This window comes from Nematolebias whitei, chromosome 13 (genome assembly GCF_014905685.2).
Source record: "Nematolebias whitei isolate Nwh7 chromosome 13, NemWhi1, whole genome shotgun sequence".
Taxonomy (NCBI): Eukaryota; Metazoa; Chordata; class Actinopteri; order Cyprinodontiformes; family Rivulidae; genus Nematolebias; species Nematolebias whitei.
The window spans coordinates 35,660,830-35,676,088 of NC_056510.1; the positions used below are offsets into that span (position 1 = coordinate 35,660,830).

General features: G+C 40.3%; 1 protein-coding gene across 1 annotated transcript in view; it reads left to right on the plus strand.

Moving 5' to 3' along the window:
* The window catches only part of vwa8 (von Willebrand factor A domain containing 8), a 152,043-nt gene that overhangs the window by 66,544 nt on the left and 70,240 nt on the right, over nucleotides 1-15,259 (plus strand). Inside the window, exons 28-30 of the mRNA XM_037686695.1 lie at nucleotides 1,656-1,799; nucleotides 5,545-5,551; nucleotides 7,688-7,875. Coding sequence (XP_037542623.1) covers nucleotides 1,656-1,799; nucleotides 5,545-5,551; nucleotides 7,688-7,875 — 339 coding nt within the window. The remainder of the gene's footprint in view (nucleotides 1-1,655; nucleotides 1,800-5,544; nucleotides 5,552-7,687; nucleotides 7,876-15,259) is intronic.

Below are 15,259 nucleotides of genomic sequence, written 5' to 3' on the forward strand. Positions count from 1 at the left end.
CCCCCCCCCCCCCCCCCCCCCAATCATTCTTGCTTTTTTTTTTCTTAATATTATGTTGAAAACAGAGTGGCGTGACTGCTTAAACAAAAACATCACTGAATCTCTCTTCAATATTAACTAATAGCAACACAGAAATTAAAGCTAAACTATATTTCAAACAAAAAAGAAAATATTTATGAGGACTTTTCAACTTTTTGGCTATAAAATACTGACACTGTGAAGAGATAATGCAACAGTCCTTTTGAACTCAACCCTTTTAGTTTCAAATGTTATTTTTTGGGGCTACTCATGTAATGATATTCTTTTAGCAAGTTACTCTGATCTGTTTATGATCCTTGCACTCTTATTAGACTTTACTGCTGACCACAGTACAGTGTGGTTGGAACATTGGGTTTGGATTACAGGAAGCCTTAGAATGGTTTCGTTCTTACCTTAGTGACAAAAGCTTTTGTGTTAATGTTGGAAATTTTCTATCTTCAGCGCCTCTTTTCTGCGGGGTTCCTCAGGGCTTGATTATTGGAGCGCTTTTGTTTTGACTGAATCTGCTACCTTTGCAGTCTATTCTGAGGAAACATGGTCTTTTTTCATTATTTTGCTAATGGCTGTGAGATTTATCTACTCTTAAAGTCCAATAATAATTCTTGCTCCATGCACCACCTACTAAAATGTCTTGATAACATCAAGGCACAGATGGCTTCTATTTGTTTTAAGTTTTAATAATAAGAATACAGAAGTTATTGTTTTCAGCCCTAGCTATACTGCTGGCACTCTTCCTGCAAAATTTGGCTCACTCAAGCTGTATCTTGGGCAGTCTATTATGAGTCTATGGATAATTCTAGACTCTGAATTTATGTTTTATAAGAAGGTTAACTTTGTTCTATAGAAAAGCATTTCCATTTAAGGCATATAGCTAAATTTGTCATTGTTGACCAGACCTGACCTTTAGAAAATAGTCTAAGCTTTCATCACAACTTGATCAGTTTATTGTCATGCACTTCATGTCGGGGTAAGTCAGGTCTCCCTTTCATGTCTACAGCTTGTCCAAAATAATGCTGCTCATCTCTTAACAAGAACTCAGGTTTGAACACATTTCATGTCCTCACTTCACTGGCTCCTTTTTGTCACAGAATAGATTTTAAAATTCTGCTGCTAACTTATAAATGATCAGAGTCAGAGTTTCTTTATTGTCATTCGCACCTCATGTGGTACATGTGGTGGAACGAAATTATGTACACAGGGTCCCAGTTACGTCCAACAATAAAATGTAAAAGAAAAACAGTAATAATATCTAAGATATGAACTAAGAAAAACATCAACTAAATATACACTAAGCACCATAACATAAAAACATTACGTCGAACATCAGCACAAACATGAACATGAGTCTGTGTGAGCAGATGAGCACGCATGAACACATCAACATTGAAACAGATCAGCAGCAACATGATGTGATTTTTTCACAGTGATTATTTTGGTTAGAGATTCCTGAGTCTAACAGCCTGAACTAGTTTTCTTATACCAGTATTCAGTAGTAAAAAGAATGAACACACAGCTATGGGATGTGAAGTACACTCAAACTATTGGTCAGAAATGTTAAACACCAGCATTGTGTGTAAGTGTGTGTGCTGTTATAATTGTGTAACTCATGCTTCCAGGGCCCTGCGTTTCTGCGTGTCCAGAGATATCCCTGCAATAAGAAGGAAAGCAGGGCATTGAGTTTTACCGAGGAGAAAGCTCATTGGCAGATCCCCATGAATGAAGTTAACATCGTCTGTGATGTCATTAGCACAAATGGTACTGTACATGTTCATCCACCCATCATTATCACATGCATGATGTTCATTGTCAGCTCTTTGTGCTCAGAATTAGTTTTTAAAGAGAGTTTAAGAATACCAAGTAAGTGATGTACAAAACAAAGGAATTAAAAATTTAAGAATAAAATAATTCAAGTCAAACTTCACAAAAAAAAAGTTTTCTGAAAACACTACTACAAAATAAACCAGTAAAGTCCAAATCATAAATCCAAATTCTGTTCAAACAAATCCAGATCCAAAGCGATTTACAGTTAGTTTTATTTAATTACAATACAATACGGTTATATTTAGTACATTATAAAATGCCAGTCATCAAAGAGTTGTCTATTGCAGCCAGAAGATTACATCATATTTTCCACTTTGAAATAATACCCTTATCTTAAGCCAGCACAGCGACAACAGTGTAAAAGAACAACACTGCCATCTACTTTGACCAGTTGGTATGTGAGAGGATAGAAAAGAATGTCGTCAAGTCATATTTATTTATAGAGCACATTTAAAACTGAAACTGTTACCAAAGTGCTTAACAAAAATATCACAACATCAAATAAAAAGTAGCAAGATATATTTACAGCACATGGAATAAAAATATAAAACCAAAAACAATTAGAAACAATGAGATACTAAATCAGATCACGTTGTGTCAAAAGTCAAGGAAATAATAACAAAAAGCATAAACTCAGTCAATGTAGACAAAACACAACATTTTGGTCCTGACTTATCTCTGTGGCAAGAAAAACATAAAGCATAGGGTTAATGACAGCAATAATCACATCTACAAACATAGAGAGTAAAGAATGAGACCATGTGGTCAATAAGTCCTCCAGCAGTCTACACATATAACAGTACACAGTGCATATAAGTATTCACAGCACTTAATTTTTTCCACATTTTATTCCCAATTATTTGCCTTCATGACTCTTAGTTTTCTTCTTTTTTAAAAAAAAATAATAATTTCCTTAGATAGAGAACTTTACTAAGTGGCTTTTATGTATGTGAATGTTCCTGTAAAGTGCCCTGAGACAACTTTGTTGGGATTTGGCGCTATATAAATAAACTGAATTGAACTGAATTGAATAAATTTGCGAAAATCTCAAAAAATATTTTTTTCACATTGTCATAATGGGGCATTGTGTGTAGGAATTTGAGGAAAGAGATTAATTTAATATAATTTGAAAGAAATCTGTAACATAAGAAAATGTGGGAAAAGTGAAACATTGAATACTTTCCGGATGCACTGCATTAGAAAATAAAACAAAATGCTGTCATTGTAACCAACTTATAAATTGGGAGAATTTTCACAAGGAAGGCAAGATGGTGGCGCAACTGGTATAGCTGCTGCCTCTCAGCGAGAAGGTTGTCGGTTCAAATCCCGGTCTGGGTGTGGAATTCGCATGTTCTCTCCGTGCATGCATGGGTTTTTTCCGGGTATTCCGGTTTCCTCCCACAGACCAAAAACATGCATGTTAGGCTGATTGGTAACTCTGAATTCTAAACTCCAAATATGTGGCCCTGTGATAGACTTGTGACCTGTCCAGGGTGTACCCTGCCCTTCGCACAGTGATTGCTGGACATGGGCACTGGCGACACCCATGACCAAAAAATGGAAGAATCGGGTTAAAGATAATTGATGGGTGGATGGATGTCACAAGGAACACAAGGTGAGTTAACATGGAGGAGATCACTATACTGTGGCATGAAGACCAACAATACTCTGCTGATGTGGAGATGCAGACTGAGTATATAGGCTGGGACTAATGAAGATATGCAAAATATATGTAACGGAGGGAACAGGAGACAGGTGGAGATGGGTGTGGCAGACTGACTGGAAAAGTGCTGAGTTAGTAGGCTAACTACACAAAAAAGCAGAAGGCATCTGAAAAAAATGGAAAACAAGTAAGTAAAACAAAACACTGGAATCACAAAACACACAAAAATCCACCACTTCCCACTCTGCCCCGAAATTTCCCAACAAGTGCTAGAGGTCGTAGTTTGTTTGACATATTTTGCCAATTGACACCCTCCACCTCAAGGCTACGCCTAGAAATTATGATAATAAAAGTTATAAACAAAACTGTTGACAATGTACAGCCATTGCAGAGTCTTACCCTCATTGGAAACAATTGTGACATACACTGCCCCCCCAAAAAAAGTCGCCACCTGGATTTAAGTAAGCAAATAGGTATGAGCCTCCGAATGGATAATTACTGCATGGGTGAATATCTTTCATCTGCAAACAAGTTATTTAACCCCAACTGGTGCAATGAGCTGCTTCTCATTTCTTAAACAACCATGTCGAAAGACACATCGTGTGGTCGTGGAAATATGTCAGTCTGTTTGAGAAGGGTCAGATCATTGGCATCAAGCAGAGAAAACATCTAAGGAGATTGCAGAAACTACTAAAATTAGGTTAAGATCTATCCAACGCATTATTAAAAACTGGAAGGATAGTGGGGACCCATCGTCTTCGAGGAAGAAATGTGGCCGGAAAAAAATGTGGCCTACTGTACAAGCCTGTGGGGGCAGTGCTATGATCTGGGGTTGCTGCAGTTGGTCAGGTCTAGGTTCAGCAACAGTATGTGCTCAAATAATGAGGTCAGCTGACTATCTGAATATACTGAATGACCAGGTTATTCCATCAATGGATTTTTTCCTCCCTGATGGCACGGGCATACACCAGGATTCATCGGGTTTGAATTGTGAAAGAGTGATTCTGGGAGCATGAGACATAATTTTCACACATGGATTGGCCACCACAGAGTACAGACCTTACCCCATTGAGAATCTTTGGAATGTGTTGGAGAAGGCTTTGCGCAGTGGTCAGAATCTGCCATCATCAATGCAAGATCTTGGTGAAAAATTCATGCAACACTGGATGGAAATAGATCTTGTGACATTGCAGAAGCTTATCGAAACAATGCCACAGCGAATGCATTCCGTAATCAAAGCTAAAGGTGGTCCAACAAAATATTAGTGTGCAACCTTTTTTTTTTTTTTGGTGATGACTTTTTTTGGCCAGACAGTGTATTAACGGCTATGCAATACAAGTTTGCGCTTCTGTCGTTAGGGACTGAACAGCCCTCGGTAAAACGCTATCCAACATCTACACTCAGCACTTCCCACAGAATGGCCTATGAGTCATGGTCATAAGCCTTCTTAAAATGAATAAAACCCATAGACCAGATGAGAAAATTCCCATGCTATCTCTAGTACCCAAATAAGACTAAAGAGCTGTTCTATGATTCCATATCCAGAATAGAAACCACATTGTTCCTCTTCATTTTGAGGTTTACATACCTATAGGGCTCTCCTCTCCACCAAGGAGTTGACCTTTCCATGTTGGCTGAGTATGATCCTTCTGTAGTTAGAACACACCTTCTAGATCTGCTTCCAAAAGATGGCCACCACCACTCCAGACTGCTACTCTGTGGCCACTGCTCCTGATTACAGTGCAATTGTGCATCAGCATTGTGGTTTTAGTAAAGACATAGCTAAGCCAGTAGGCAAATCATTATTTGCATTCCAAATCTCATTCATGGTCAGGTCATGACCCAAAAAAACATAATTATGAATACAGGTGGCCAAAATAAGTTTCTTCTGCAGGTAAGGTTTCTCAACTCTGCCTTAAGGTCTGGCAATTCTTCACAAGAGTTAAAATATCAAATATTGCTGATGTGATTTGAGACTGCCTGTTTCGAATGGACAATTCATACTCAAAGAGAAACTGCAGGAAAGAAGTCCTGATAAAATCCTAACACTGTCCTTCCACTGCAGCACATGATGTGCAATGCAACCAGAAACTAGACAGATAGCAAAGTGGACAGAGTGGACGTTTATTTTCAGTTGTGAATGAAGGAGTTTGAAGAGGATGATCTGCCATTTCTGTTGCTAAATGACAAGAACCATTATTTTGCAAATTTGTCACACAGAGACCACCACCCTTTTCAACAAATGATGCTGGAATACATCCCTATGCTACCCGCACAAGATGCACTTCCTCCTGGCCATCACTACCACGGCTGCCCGTGGGAAGCACACACTCTCTCGGTCAGCCAGGCTATGCAGAGCCTGTGCTATGCAGAGACATAGCTCTGCACTGTCTCCTCCATGCACAAAATTGTTCAACTTCTTTCTACCAGTTTTATGACTTTCTTTAAAAGGCTGCACAGAAGACTGTTGGAGTCATCCTCCCCACCATCACAGACATCTACACCTTCAGATGCAGGAAGAGGGCCACCTGCATCATGAAGGACCCCACTCACCCAGCACATATACTTTACTTTTTGCCCCGCTCCCCTCAGGAAGGAGGTTGAGGAGCATTAAGTGTAGAACCACTAGACTGAGGAACAGCTTCTACCCTGAGGCTGTTAGACTCATGAATCTCTAACCAGAATAATCACTGTGAAAAATCACATCATGTTGCTGCTGATCTGTTTCATGTTGATGTGTTCATGCATGCTCATCTGCTCACACAGACTCATGCTCATGTTCGTACTGCTGTTCGACGTAATGTTTTTACGCTATTAGTGCTTAGTGTATTTTTAGTTGATGTTTTTCTTAGTTCATATCTTATATGTTATTATTGTTTTTCTTTTACATTTTTATTGTTGGATGTAACTGGGACCCTGTGTACATAATTTTGCTCCATCACATGTACCACATGTGGTGCGAACGACAATAACGAAACTCGTGACTCTGACTCTGGCTCTATCTGCTCACCACAGACTCATGTCCAGGCTGCTGTTGTTACGCCGTATTGTTTTACATTATTAGTGTTTAGCATATATCTTAGATCTTTTAGTGTACGGTTTGATGTTTGTTTAGCATGTATATTTTATTGTATATCTTAAATCCTTATTTACTGTTTCTTTTTATATTTTTTATTTTGCTATTTGTGGGTGTAACTGGTACCCTGTGTACATAATTTCATTCCATCTCATGTACCACATGTGATGGTGATAATAAAGCTGACTTGAACTTGAAAAGTTTTTTTTAATTATCTTTATAGTTGTTGCTGGAACAGTTGTAATGTTGGCTATTTTTTCCAACAGCCTCAGCCAGCAGTTCTTCAGCAGATGCTACTGTAAAAGATCAGCTTACTGCAACCACTTTTCAGAAACAAACAAGCCCATGAAGTTCTGACCAATCACAAAATGCTCCACACATACCCTGTAAGAAACTACCTCTGACTTGGGGCAATGTAAGATATGGATCCCAGCTGCAGGGTGCGAGGAAAAAGTATGCCATTTTTGTTAAGTGCCCGTCAGCAAAACACAACTTCAGCACTCCTCATGGACTATAACCAAGCCTTTAGAGATAAAGTGAGGACCTTAGACACCTAAGAGTGGCTCGAAATAAAACTACTGCCCCTGCACTACAAGTGGAATCAACTAAGGAAGTTCGAACATCTGGGTCAGATGTCTCCTAAACACCTCCTTGTGGAAGAGTTTCGGGCATGTCCTTACTGGAAGAGACCCCAAGGCTGACCCAGAATGCACTGGAAGACTTATGTCTCTAAGGATTGCCTAGGATTGCTTTGGAGTTGGTGCACCAGAGCAATCATATCTAAAACTAATGTCATAAAACACCAAATGTGAAGTTCTGTGAAAATTATAAGCCATGCATCTCTGCATTTATTTTGTGTCAGAAGCAGAAAATATTTGAATCACTGACCCACATTTCTGTAGTTTTTGTTGAAATATCTAGAAGACCACTACAAACAACTTTGTGCTTTTCATACAACTAGTACAACTTTTAAAAACTGTTCAGATGTTAAAATAAATATATTTTGTCCAACTTTTACATATACATTTTGTGCATTTTTAAGTTGGAAACAAATTAAATTTACAGAAGTTCTGCTTGTGTTTTGGCAGACATGCTGTATGTGGCCATGTGTAACCCGGTGTGCCTGTACTCCATGAAGGAAGGTGGAGAGACGATTCATTGTATGGAGCTCTATGATGTCTTCCCCAAGACTATCAGTGGTGTCTGGCAGCCATTTGTTACCATTGCTCCACTTGGGAGTCCTCTAGATGGCCAGGTGGTGCTGCATGAGGAACAGGTATGCACTCTCTCTCCTTCTCTCTCTCTCTCCCTCTCTCACACACACACACTCTCTCACACTCTCTCACACTCCCTCACCACCACACGCACACATTTGTATGACTCAAAAATTTGGTGCTTTTCCACTGTCTCAACTCATTGCACCACACCAGTTAAAGACCTGCCCTCTGTTGGTACCTACCCTCACTCAGCCTGGTTTATGGGACCACCTTGTTTAAAGTTCCAAGCGGGCTGCTCCGAAATGCCAGTTTTGATGTAAGCAGACGAAGGCCATTGATTGGCCAGCGGAACTACGTCATTGGATGACCCACCCAGCAATACTGCAAACAGCATCTGAACCACCACTTCCTCTCTGATCGTGTTGATGGATGACACCACAAGAAAAGTGTGTGTGTGGGGGCGGGAGATGGAGGCCATGAGGAAACCATTACTGTGATGTGGAGTAGCTAAAGGCCCAGTCATCTCGCCTGTTATGCCTTAAAAAGCTTTGTTGAAAATTAATAATTTTGCATCACAAAGCCTTTTTAGCAAACTTCATGCAAAGCATACATACACTAAGATACAGAAGTGTCCTACACACAAACTCAGATGTGCATAAACCACAGGATTCCCATTTAATCTTGAAAAGTCAGGAAAAATATGGATTTTGACTTTGGCTAGAATAGTCAAGTTTGAAAATTCATAAATTAATATGGAAAAAAACATTGGTGTTTCCAGACTTTATTATATATTGGCTTTTCTAGAAATCTTCAATCAAAATTTCTAAAATTTACTTAACTATTCAAGGTATTTTTCAAACCAGCCACTCGTGAGAAAAAGCCTTTGTATCTCAATGTGCTTGTCCGAAGCCTGGGTCAACTGTTAGGGTTATGTCAGGAAGAGCATCTGGAATAAAATACAATTCGGATTCCAAAAAAGTTGGGACACTAAACAAATTGTGAATAAAAACTGAATGCAATAATGTGGAGATGGCAAATGTCAATATTTTATTTGTAATATAACATAGATGACAGATCGAAAGTTTAATCTGAGTAAATGTAACATTTTAAAGGAAAATATGTTGATTCAAAATTTCACATTGTCAACAAATCCCAAAAAAGTTGGGACAAGTAGCAATAAGTGGCTGGAAAAAGGAAATTGAGCATATAATGAACAGCTGGAAGACCAATTAACACTAATTAGGTCAATTGACAACATGATTGGGTATAAAAAGAGCTTCTCAGAGTGTCAGTGTCTCTCAGAAGCAAAGATGGTAAGAGGATCACCAATTCCACCATTGTTGCCCAGAAAGATAGTGCAGCAATACCAGAATGGTGTTACCCAGCATAAAATAGTAAAGACTTTTAAGTTATCATCATCAACCGTGCATAACATCATCAAAAGATTCAGAGAATCTGGAACAATCGCTATGCGTAAGGGTCAACGCCGTAAAACTCTACTGGATGCTCGTGATCTCCGGGCCCTTAAACGTCACTGTACCTCAAACAGGAATGCCACTGTCAAGGAAATAACAGAATGGGCTCAGGAATACTTCCAGAAAGCATTGTCAGTGAACACAATCCACCGTGCCATCTGCCGTTGCCAGCTGAAACTCTACAGTGCAAAGAGGAAGACATTTCTAAGCAAGCTCCACAAGCTCAGACGTTTGCACTGGGCCAGGGGTCATTTAAAATGGAGTGTGGCAAAATGGAAGACTGTTCTGTGGTCAGATGAGTCACGATTTGAAGTTCTTTATGGAACACTGGGACACCATGTCATCCGGACCAGAGAGGACAAGGATAGCCCAAGTTGTTATCAACACTCCTTTCAGAAGCCTGCATCACTGATGGTATGGGGTTGCATGAGCGCTTGTGGCATGGGCAGCTTGCACATCTGGAAAGGCACCATTAATGCAGAGAACTATGTTCAGGTTCTAGAACAATATATGCTCCCATCTAGACGTCATCTCTTTCAGGGAAGACCCTGCATTTTTCAACACGATAATGCCAGACCACATTCTGCAACAATCACAACATCATGGCTACGTAGGAGAAGGATCTGGGTACTGAAATGGCCAGCCTGCAGTCCAGATCTTTCACCTATAGAGAACATTTGGCGCATCATAAAGAGGAAGGTGCGACAAAGAAGGCCCAAGATGATTGAACAGTTACAGTCCTGTATTAGACATGAATGGGAGAGCATTCCTATTTCTAAACTTGAGAAACTGCTCTCCTCTGTCCCCAGACATCTGTTGAGTGTTGTAAGAAGAAGGGGGGATGCCACACAGTGGTAAAAATGGACTTGTCCCAACTTTTTTGGGATTTGTTGACGCCATGAAATTTGGAAACAACAGATTTTTCCCCTAAAATGATACATTCTCTCTGTTTAAACTTTTGATATGTGATTTGTGTTCTATTCTGAATAAAATATTAGATGTTTGCACATCCACATCATTGCATTCAGTTTTTATTCCCAATTTGTTTAGTGTCCCAACTTTTTTGGAATCCGGTTTGTACTTACAAAAACAAATGTATATTTGTCCAAGTAACACCATACCAGATTGGTTGAGGCCAAAGTTAACAACCCGCCACTGGTTTTGTTGACAAAACAGGGTGCTGAATGCACTACTGTTAGATGAAGACCACAAGTAGGAACACATGCCAGGCAACAGTTTGAGAAGATAAATGTCATGAGTGTAGAACTAAGGGTAGAAACTCTAAATGTATGGACAATGACAGGCAAAGGTAGGGAGTTGGTGAAGGGGTTGTTCACCCAGGGCACCAATCAAACTATGACCGCTCCTGACTGTAGGAAGTGAACCAGAACTACAACTCAGTAGGACAAACACCTGTTATTATTCACTGATGATCCTGATTCTCTAAGACAGGAACAGCTGTCCAGTTCAACGAGTCTTTGATAAGTTTCCCAATTTTAGAATTTCTGCCAACCTTTAATTTTATTGTATTTTTTTATTTCAGTTAAATCTTCCCCCTCAGGTGAAATTCCAGTTTTTGCCTCAAAGCAATGTTTTTCCTATCCATATTAGCCATAACTTGTTATATTCCTAAATGTCAATAAACACCACAGTAAACGGTACCAAACTTACTTCATTTGTGCGTGTTTTAATGTACCGGTAATTATGATGTTACTCTGAAGAAAAGAAACATTATTTAGAGTAATGAGATCGATATACATATGAATCATAGATTTATGTCTTCATTCAATTCATAACGTATTCATTTTATAACATATGGCCCTACAAATCTATTGTCTAAAAGACAGGAGATAGACCTGGTAGTGACAGAGCTAAACCACCAGGTTAAATAAGAATAAAAATGAGATTTTCAGAGATACAGCACAGGTTGAACAACTGGAAGAAAAGTTAGAGTTGAAGTTTGTAACTCTTCCAGAGTGGTCCTCTTGGTGTTAGTGACTACCGGTAATATTGCTCTTTAAAATTTTGATTTCTCTTTGGCATTGAAGAAGGTTTTCATGCAAGTTTTACGTTTCATTTTACGTTTCTCACTTAAAGAAACTGGTCCAGATGATATGATTTAACCTTTTTTGTTGTTATCTCAAGGATTCAAGGATTCAAAGTTCTTTTTTTGTCATTCACACCCCATGTGGTACATGTGGTGGAATGAAATTATGTACACAGGGTCCCAGTTACAACCAACAATAAAATGTAAAAGAAAAACAGTAATAAGATCTAAAATTTGAACTAAGAAAAACATCTACTAAATATACACTAAGGACTAATAGCTCAAAAACATCACGTCGAACGGCAGCACGAACATGAGTTTGTGTGAACAAATGAGCATGCTTGAACACAGCAACATGAAACAGATCAGCAGCAACATGAAACAGATGAGCAGCAACATGATGTGATTTTTTTTCACAGTGATTATTCTGGTTAGATATTCATGAGTCTAACAGTTTCAGGTTAGAAGCTGTTCCTCAGTCTAGTGGTTCTGCACTTAATGCTCCTTAACCTCCTTCCTGACGGGAGCAGGGCCAAAAGTGTGTGTGCTGAGTGAGTGGGGTCCTTCATGATGCAGGTGGCCCTCTTCCTGCATTTAGAATGTGTAAATATCTGTGATGGTGTGGAGACTGACTCCAACAGTCTTCTGTGCAGCCTTCGCCATTCTGCAAAGCTTTTCTTTCTGCTGCTGTGCAGCCTCCATGCCACATGTTGATGCTGGAGCACAGGATGCTTTCCACTGCACACCTGTAGAAGGAGGTGAGGACTGAGCTTCCCAGTCCAGCTCGCCTCAGCCGCCTGAGGAAGTAGAGTCTCTGATGAGCTTTCTTGATCAGGCTGGTGGTGTTGTTGCCCCAGCTGAGGTTGTCATTCAGGTGTACACACAAGTATTTGTAGCTGGAAACCACTTCCACCACAGATCCTCTTATGTTCATGGGGGATAGGTGTGTTTGTTCCTTCTGAAGTCCGCAATCATCTCCTTTGTCTTCTTCACATTGATGTGAAGGTTATTCTCTTTGCACCAGCTCTCCAGGTGTTCCACCTCCTGCCTGTAGCTGGACTCATCATTGTTTGTGATGCATCCCACCACCGCTGTATCATCTGAAAATTTTACAATATGACAGCCTGGATGGGTAGCTGCACAATCATACGTGAGCAGAGTGAACAGGAGAGGGCTCAGCACACATCCCTGAGGAGATCCAGTGCTGAGGGTTTTGGTGGCGGAGGAGAAGTTATGGGTCCTCACTGACTGAGGTCTGTTAAGAAGTCTAGTACCCAGCTGCAAATGGAGGGGCTTAGTCCTATTGTGAGTAGTTTGTCCATTAGGGTTTGGGGGATCATGGTGTTGAAGGCAGATGTGAAGTCCACAAAGAGCATACGGATGTAGGAGTCCTTCTGCTCCAGGTGGGTGAGTGCAGTGTGGACCACAGAGGAGATAGCATCCTCTGTTGATCGGTTCTCTCGGTTTGCATACTGATGAGGGCCCTCATTAATGGTTGTTTTGATGTGAGTCATGACCAGTTTTTCGAAGCATTGATTGGGGTGAGGGCCACTGGCCGATAGTCATTCAGACCAATCACTGTAGAGCCTTTTGGGACTGGGATGATGGTGCCAGTCTTCAGGCAGATGGGAACTGTCTCCAGGGTAAGTGAGGTGTTAAAGATGCTGGCCAGCACCTCGCAGAGCTAATCAGCACATTCTTTCTACACTTTCCCGGGGATATTGTCTGGGCCGGTTGCTTTGTGAGGGTTAATCCTCCTTAAAGTATTCCTTACTTCTGCTGAAGTCATGCTGAGAAGCTCTTCATCCAGTGGTGAGGTGAGTCTGGTGCTGGGTGGTCTGTTTGGTTCTTCAAAGCATGCGTAGAACTTGTTGAGGGCATCAGGCAGTGATGGGTTTTTGGGGCGTTGTTCGCTTCTGCCTTTATAATCTGTTATGCACTTAATACCCCTCCACATGCTCCGTGGGTCTTGTGAGGTGATTTGACTCTGGATCCTCTGTGCATATGTAGTTTTGGCCCTTTTAATACCAGCAACCATCTCTTTCCTTGTCCTTCTCGACTCCGGTGAGTTTCCAGACCTGAAAGCAATGTTCCTAGCTTCCAGCACGGTATGCACCTCTGAATTCAGCCAAGGTTTTCTGTTTGGGTAACTTTTAACATATCTCATGGTGGAGACGGTGTCAGTACATGTACTAATGTAGCCCAGAACTGAGCATGCGTATTGGTCCAGATCAAGTGCTCCTTCATTTTCAGCAGCTTCTCTGAAAACCTGCCAGTCTGTTCGTTCAAAACAATCTCTCAGTATGGGGCCACTGTCCTAGATCCAAGATTTAACTTTCTTTTTAACTGGTCTGGAGCATCTCAGCGGGGGCAGGTAAGCAGGAGCCAGGAATATTGAGATGTGGTCTGACAGTCCTAGGTGGGGGCGGGGTTCAGCTTTGTACGCATCTTTTACGTTTGTGTAAACACGGTCCAGCGTGTTGCTCCCACGTGTTGGTATGCCCACAGGCTGGTAAAATCTTGGGAGGCAGTCTTTTAGATTCACGTGATTAAAGTCTCCGGCCACTATGTGAAGAACCTCAGGGTGTTTGCTCTGCAGCGAGCTGAGGAGATCATGGAGTTCCTGCAGAGCTTCATTAGCATTAGCATTTGGGACTACATTATGTAAGCAACTGTTTTGAAAGCCGCTGTAAATTCACGGGGTAGATAATGTGGTCGACATTTCAATGTTATTTGCTCCAAAGCCTTTTAGCATGAGTTGTTTTTTTTTAACCACAGTACAGTTTGTGCACCAACTTTTACTCACGTAAATGCACACTCCGCCTCCCTGTGATTTCCCCGTTAGCTCACTGCAGCGGTTCGCTCAAAAAAAAAGTCCGTCATCCAGCTGGAAGACTGTATCTGGCGTTTCGCTTGTAATCCATGTTTCCGTGAGGCAAACCACCGCACACTTCTTCATCTCCTCTGAGGCGCCCGCCCTCAGATGAAGCAAATGCATGTTGTTGTCCAACGAGCGGACGTTTGACAGAAAGCGAGATGGCATTGGGAGTTTTCTGGCTTTAGCATTACCACGTAGCCTCACCAGAACCCCCCGCCTACCTAGATGATTGAGCTTACAACCCTTTTTTTGAACCACTTTGGCCTTGGTTGTCCTCAGGCTGTTTCTGTGAGTAGCAAGTTGGCCATCTGGCCTAAAACATTTGATTATTATGCATGATGGATTGATTGTTTTGGATGGGTGGGCTTTGTTTGCATGCTTTAAAAGCCTACTTCTGAGATTTCACCAGGCGGTAGTCTTGAAAAAGTGAAGGCTACCTATGGGACAGATCTGTTTGGCAGGCCGCAGACTGATGAAGTCCTCTGGATGGGAGATGATACATTTCTCACTTAAAAGAAACTAGTTCCGATGACATGATTTAACCTTTTTTGTTGTTTTCATTTAGTTTTTAATTTAACCCTTTAAGGTATGTTTTTATTCATTTTATTTTAATTTTTGTCAAAAATGCTGTATTATATTGACCATAGCGGATTTATGACAGCAATGAAAGCATACGACATCCAAGTGGTTGTGTGTTTTTTAGGTACTGTAGATGTCCATATTTGTTTCATCTACCACAGTAGTTAACTTTTAGAATGGAAATATGAAATGGAGATCATTCATCGTTTTTAGTTAGCTTTTCTGTAATATTTGTAAGAAAAATGCAACTAACAACTTAGCTAAAAAGCATAAACAATCTCAGGTATGGCACCTTAAATAAATTTTAAAAATACAAATTATGTCATATTTTTATTTTGAGGATAAGACTTTGCAAGATTCTGATCAAAAATATTTTAAGGCAAAAAAGCCTTTATATGTAATACGTTCTGAAAAGTTTAAATAAGTCACTGCAGCATATATATATATATATATATATATATATA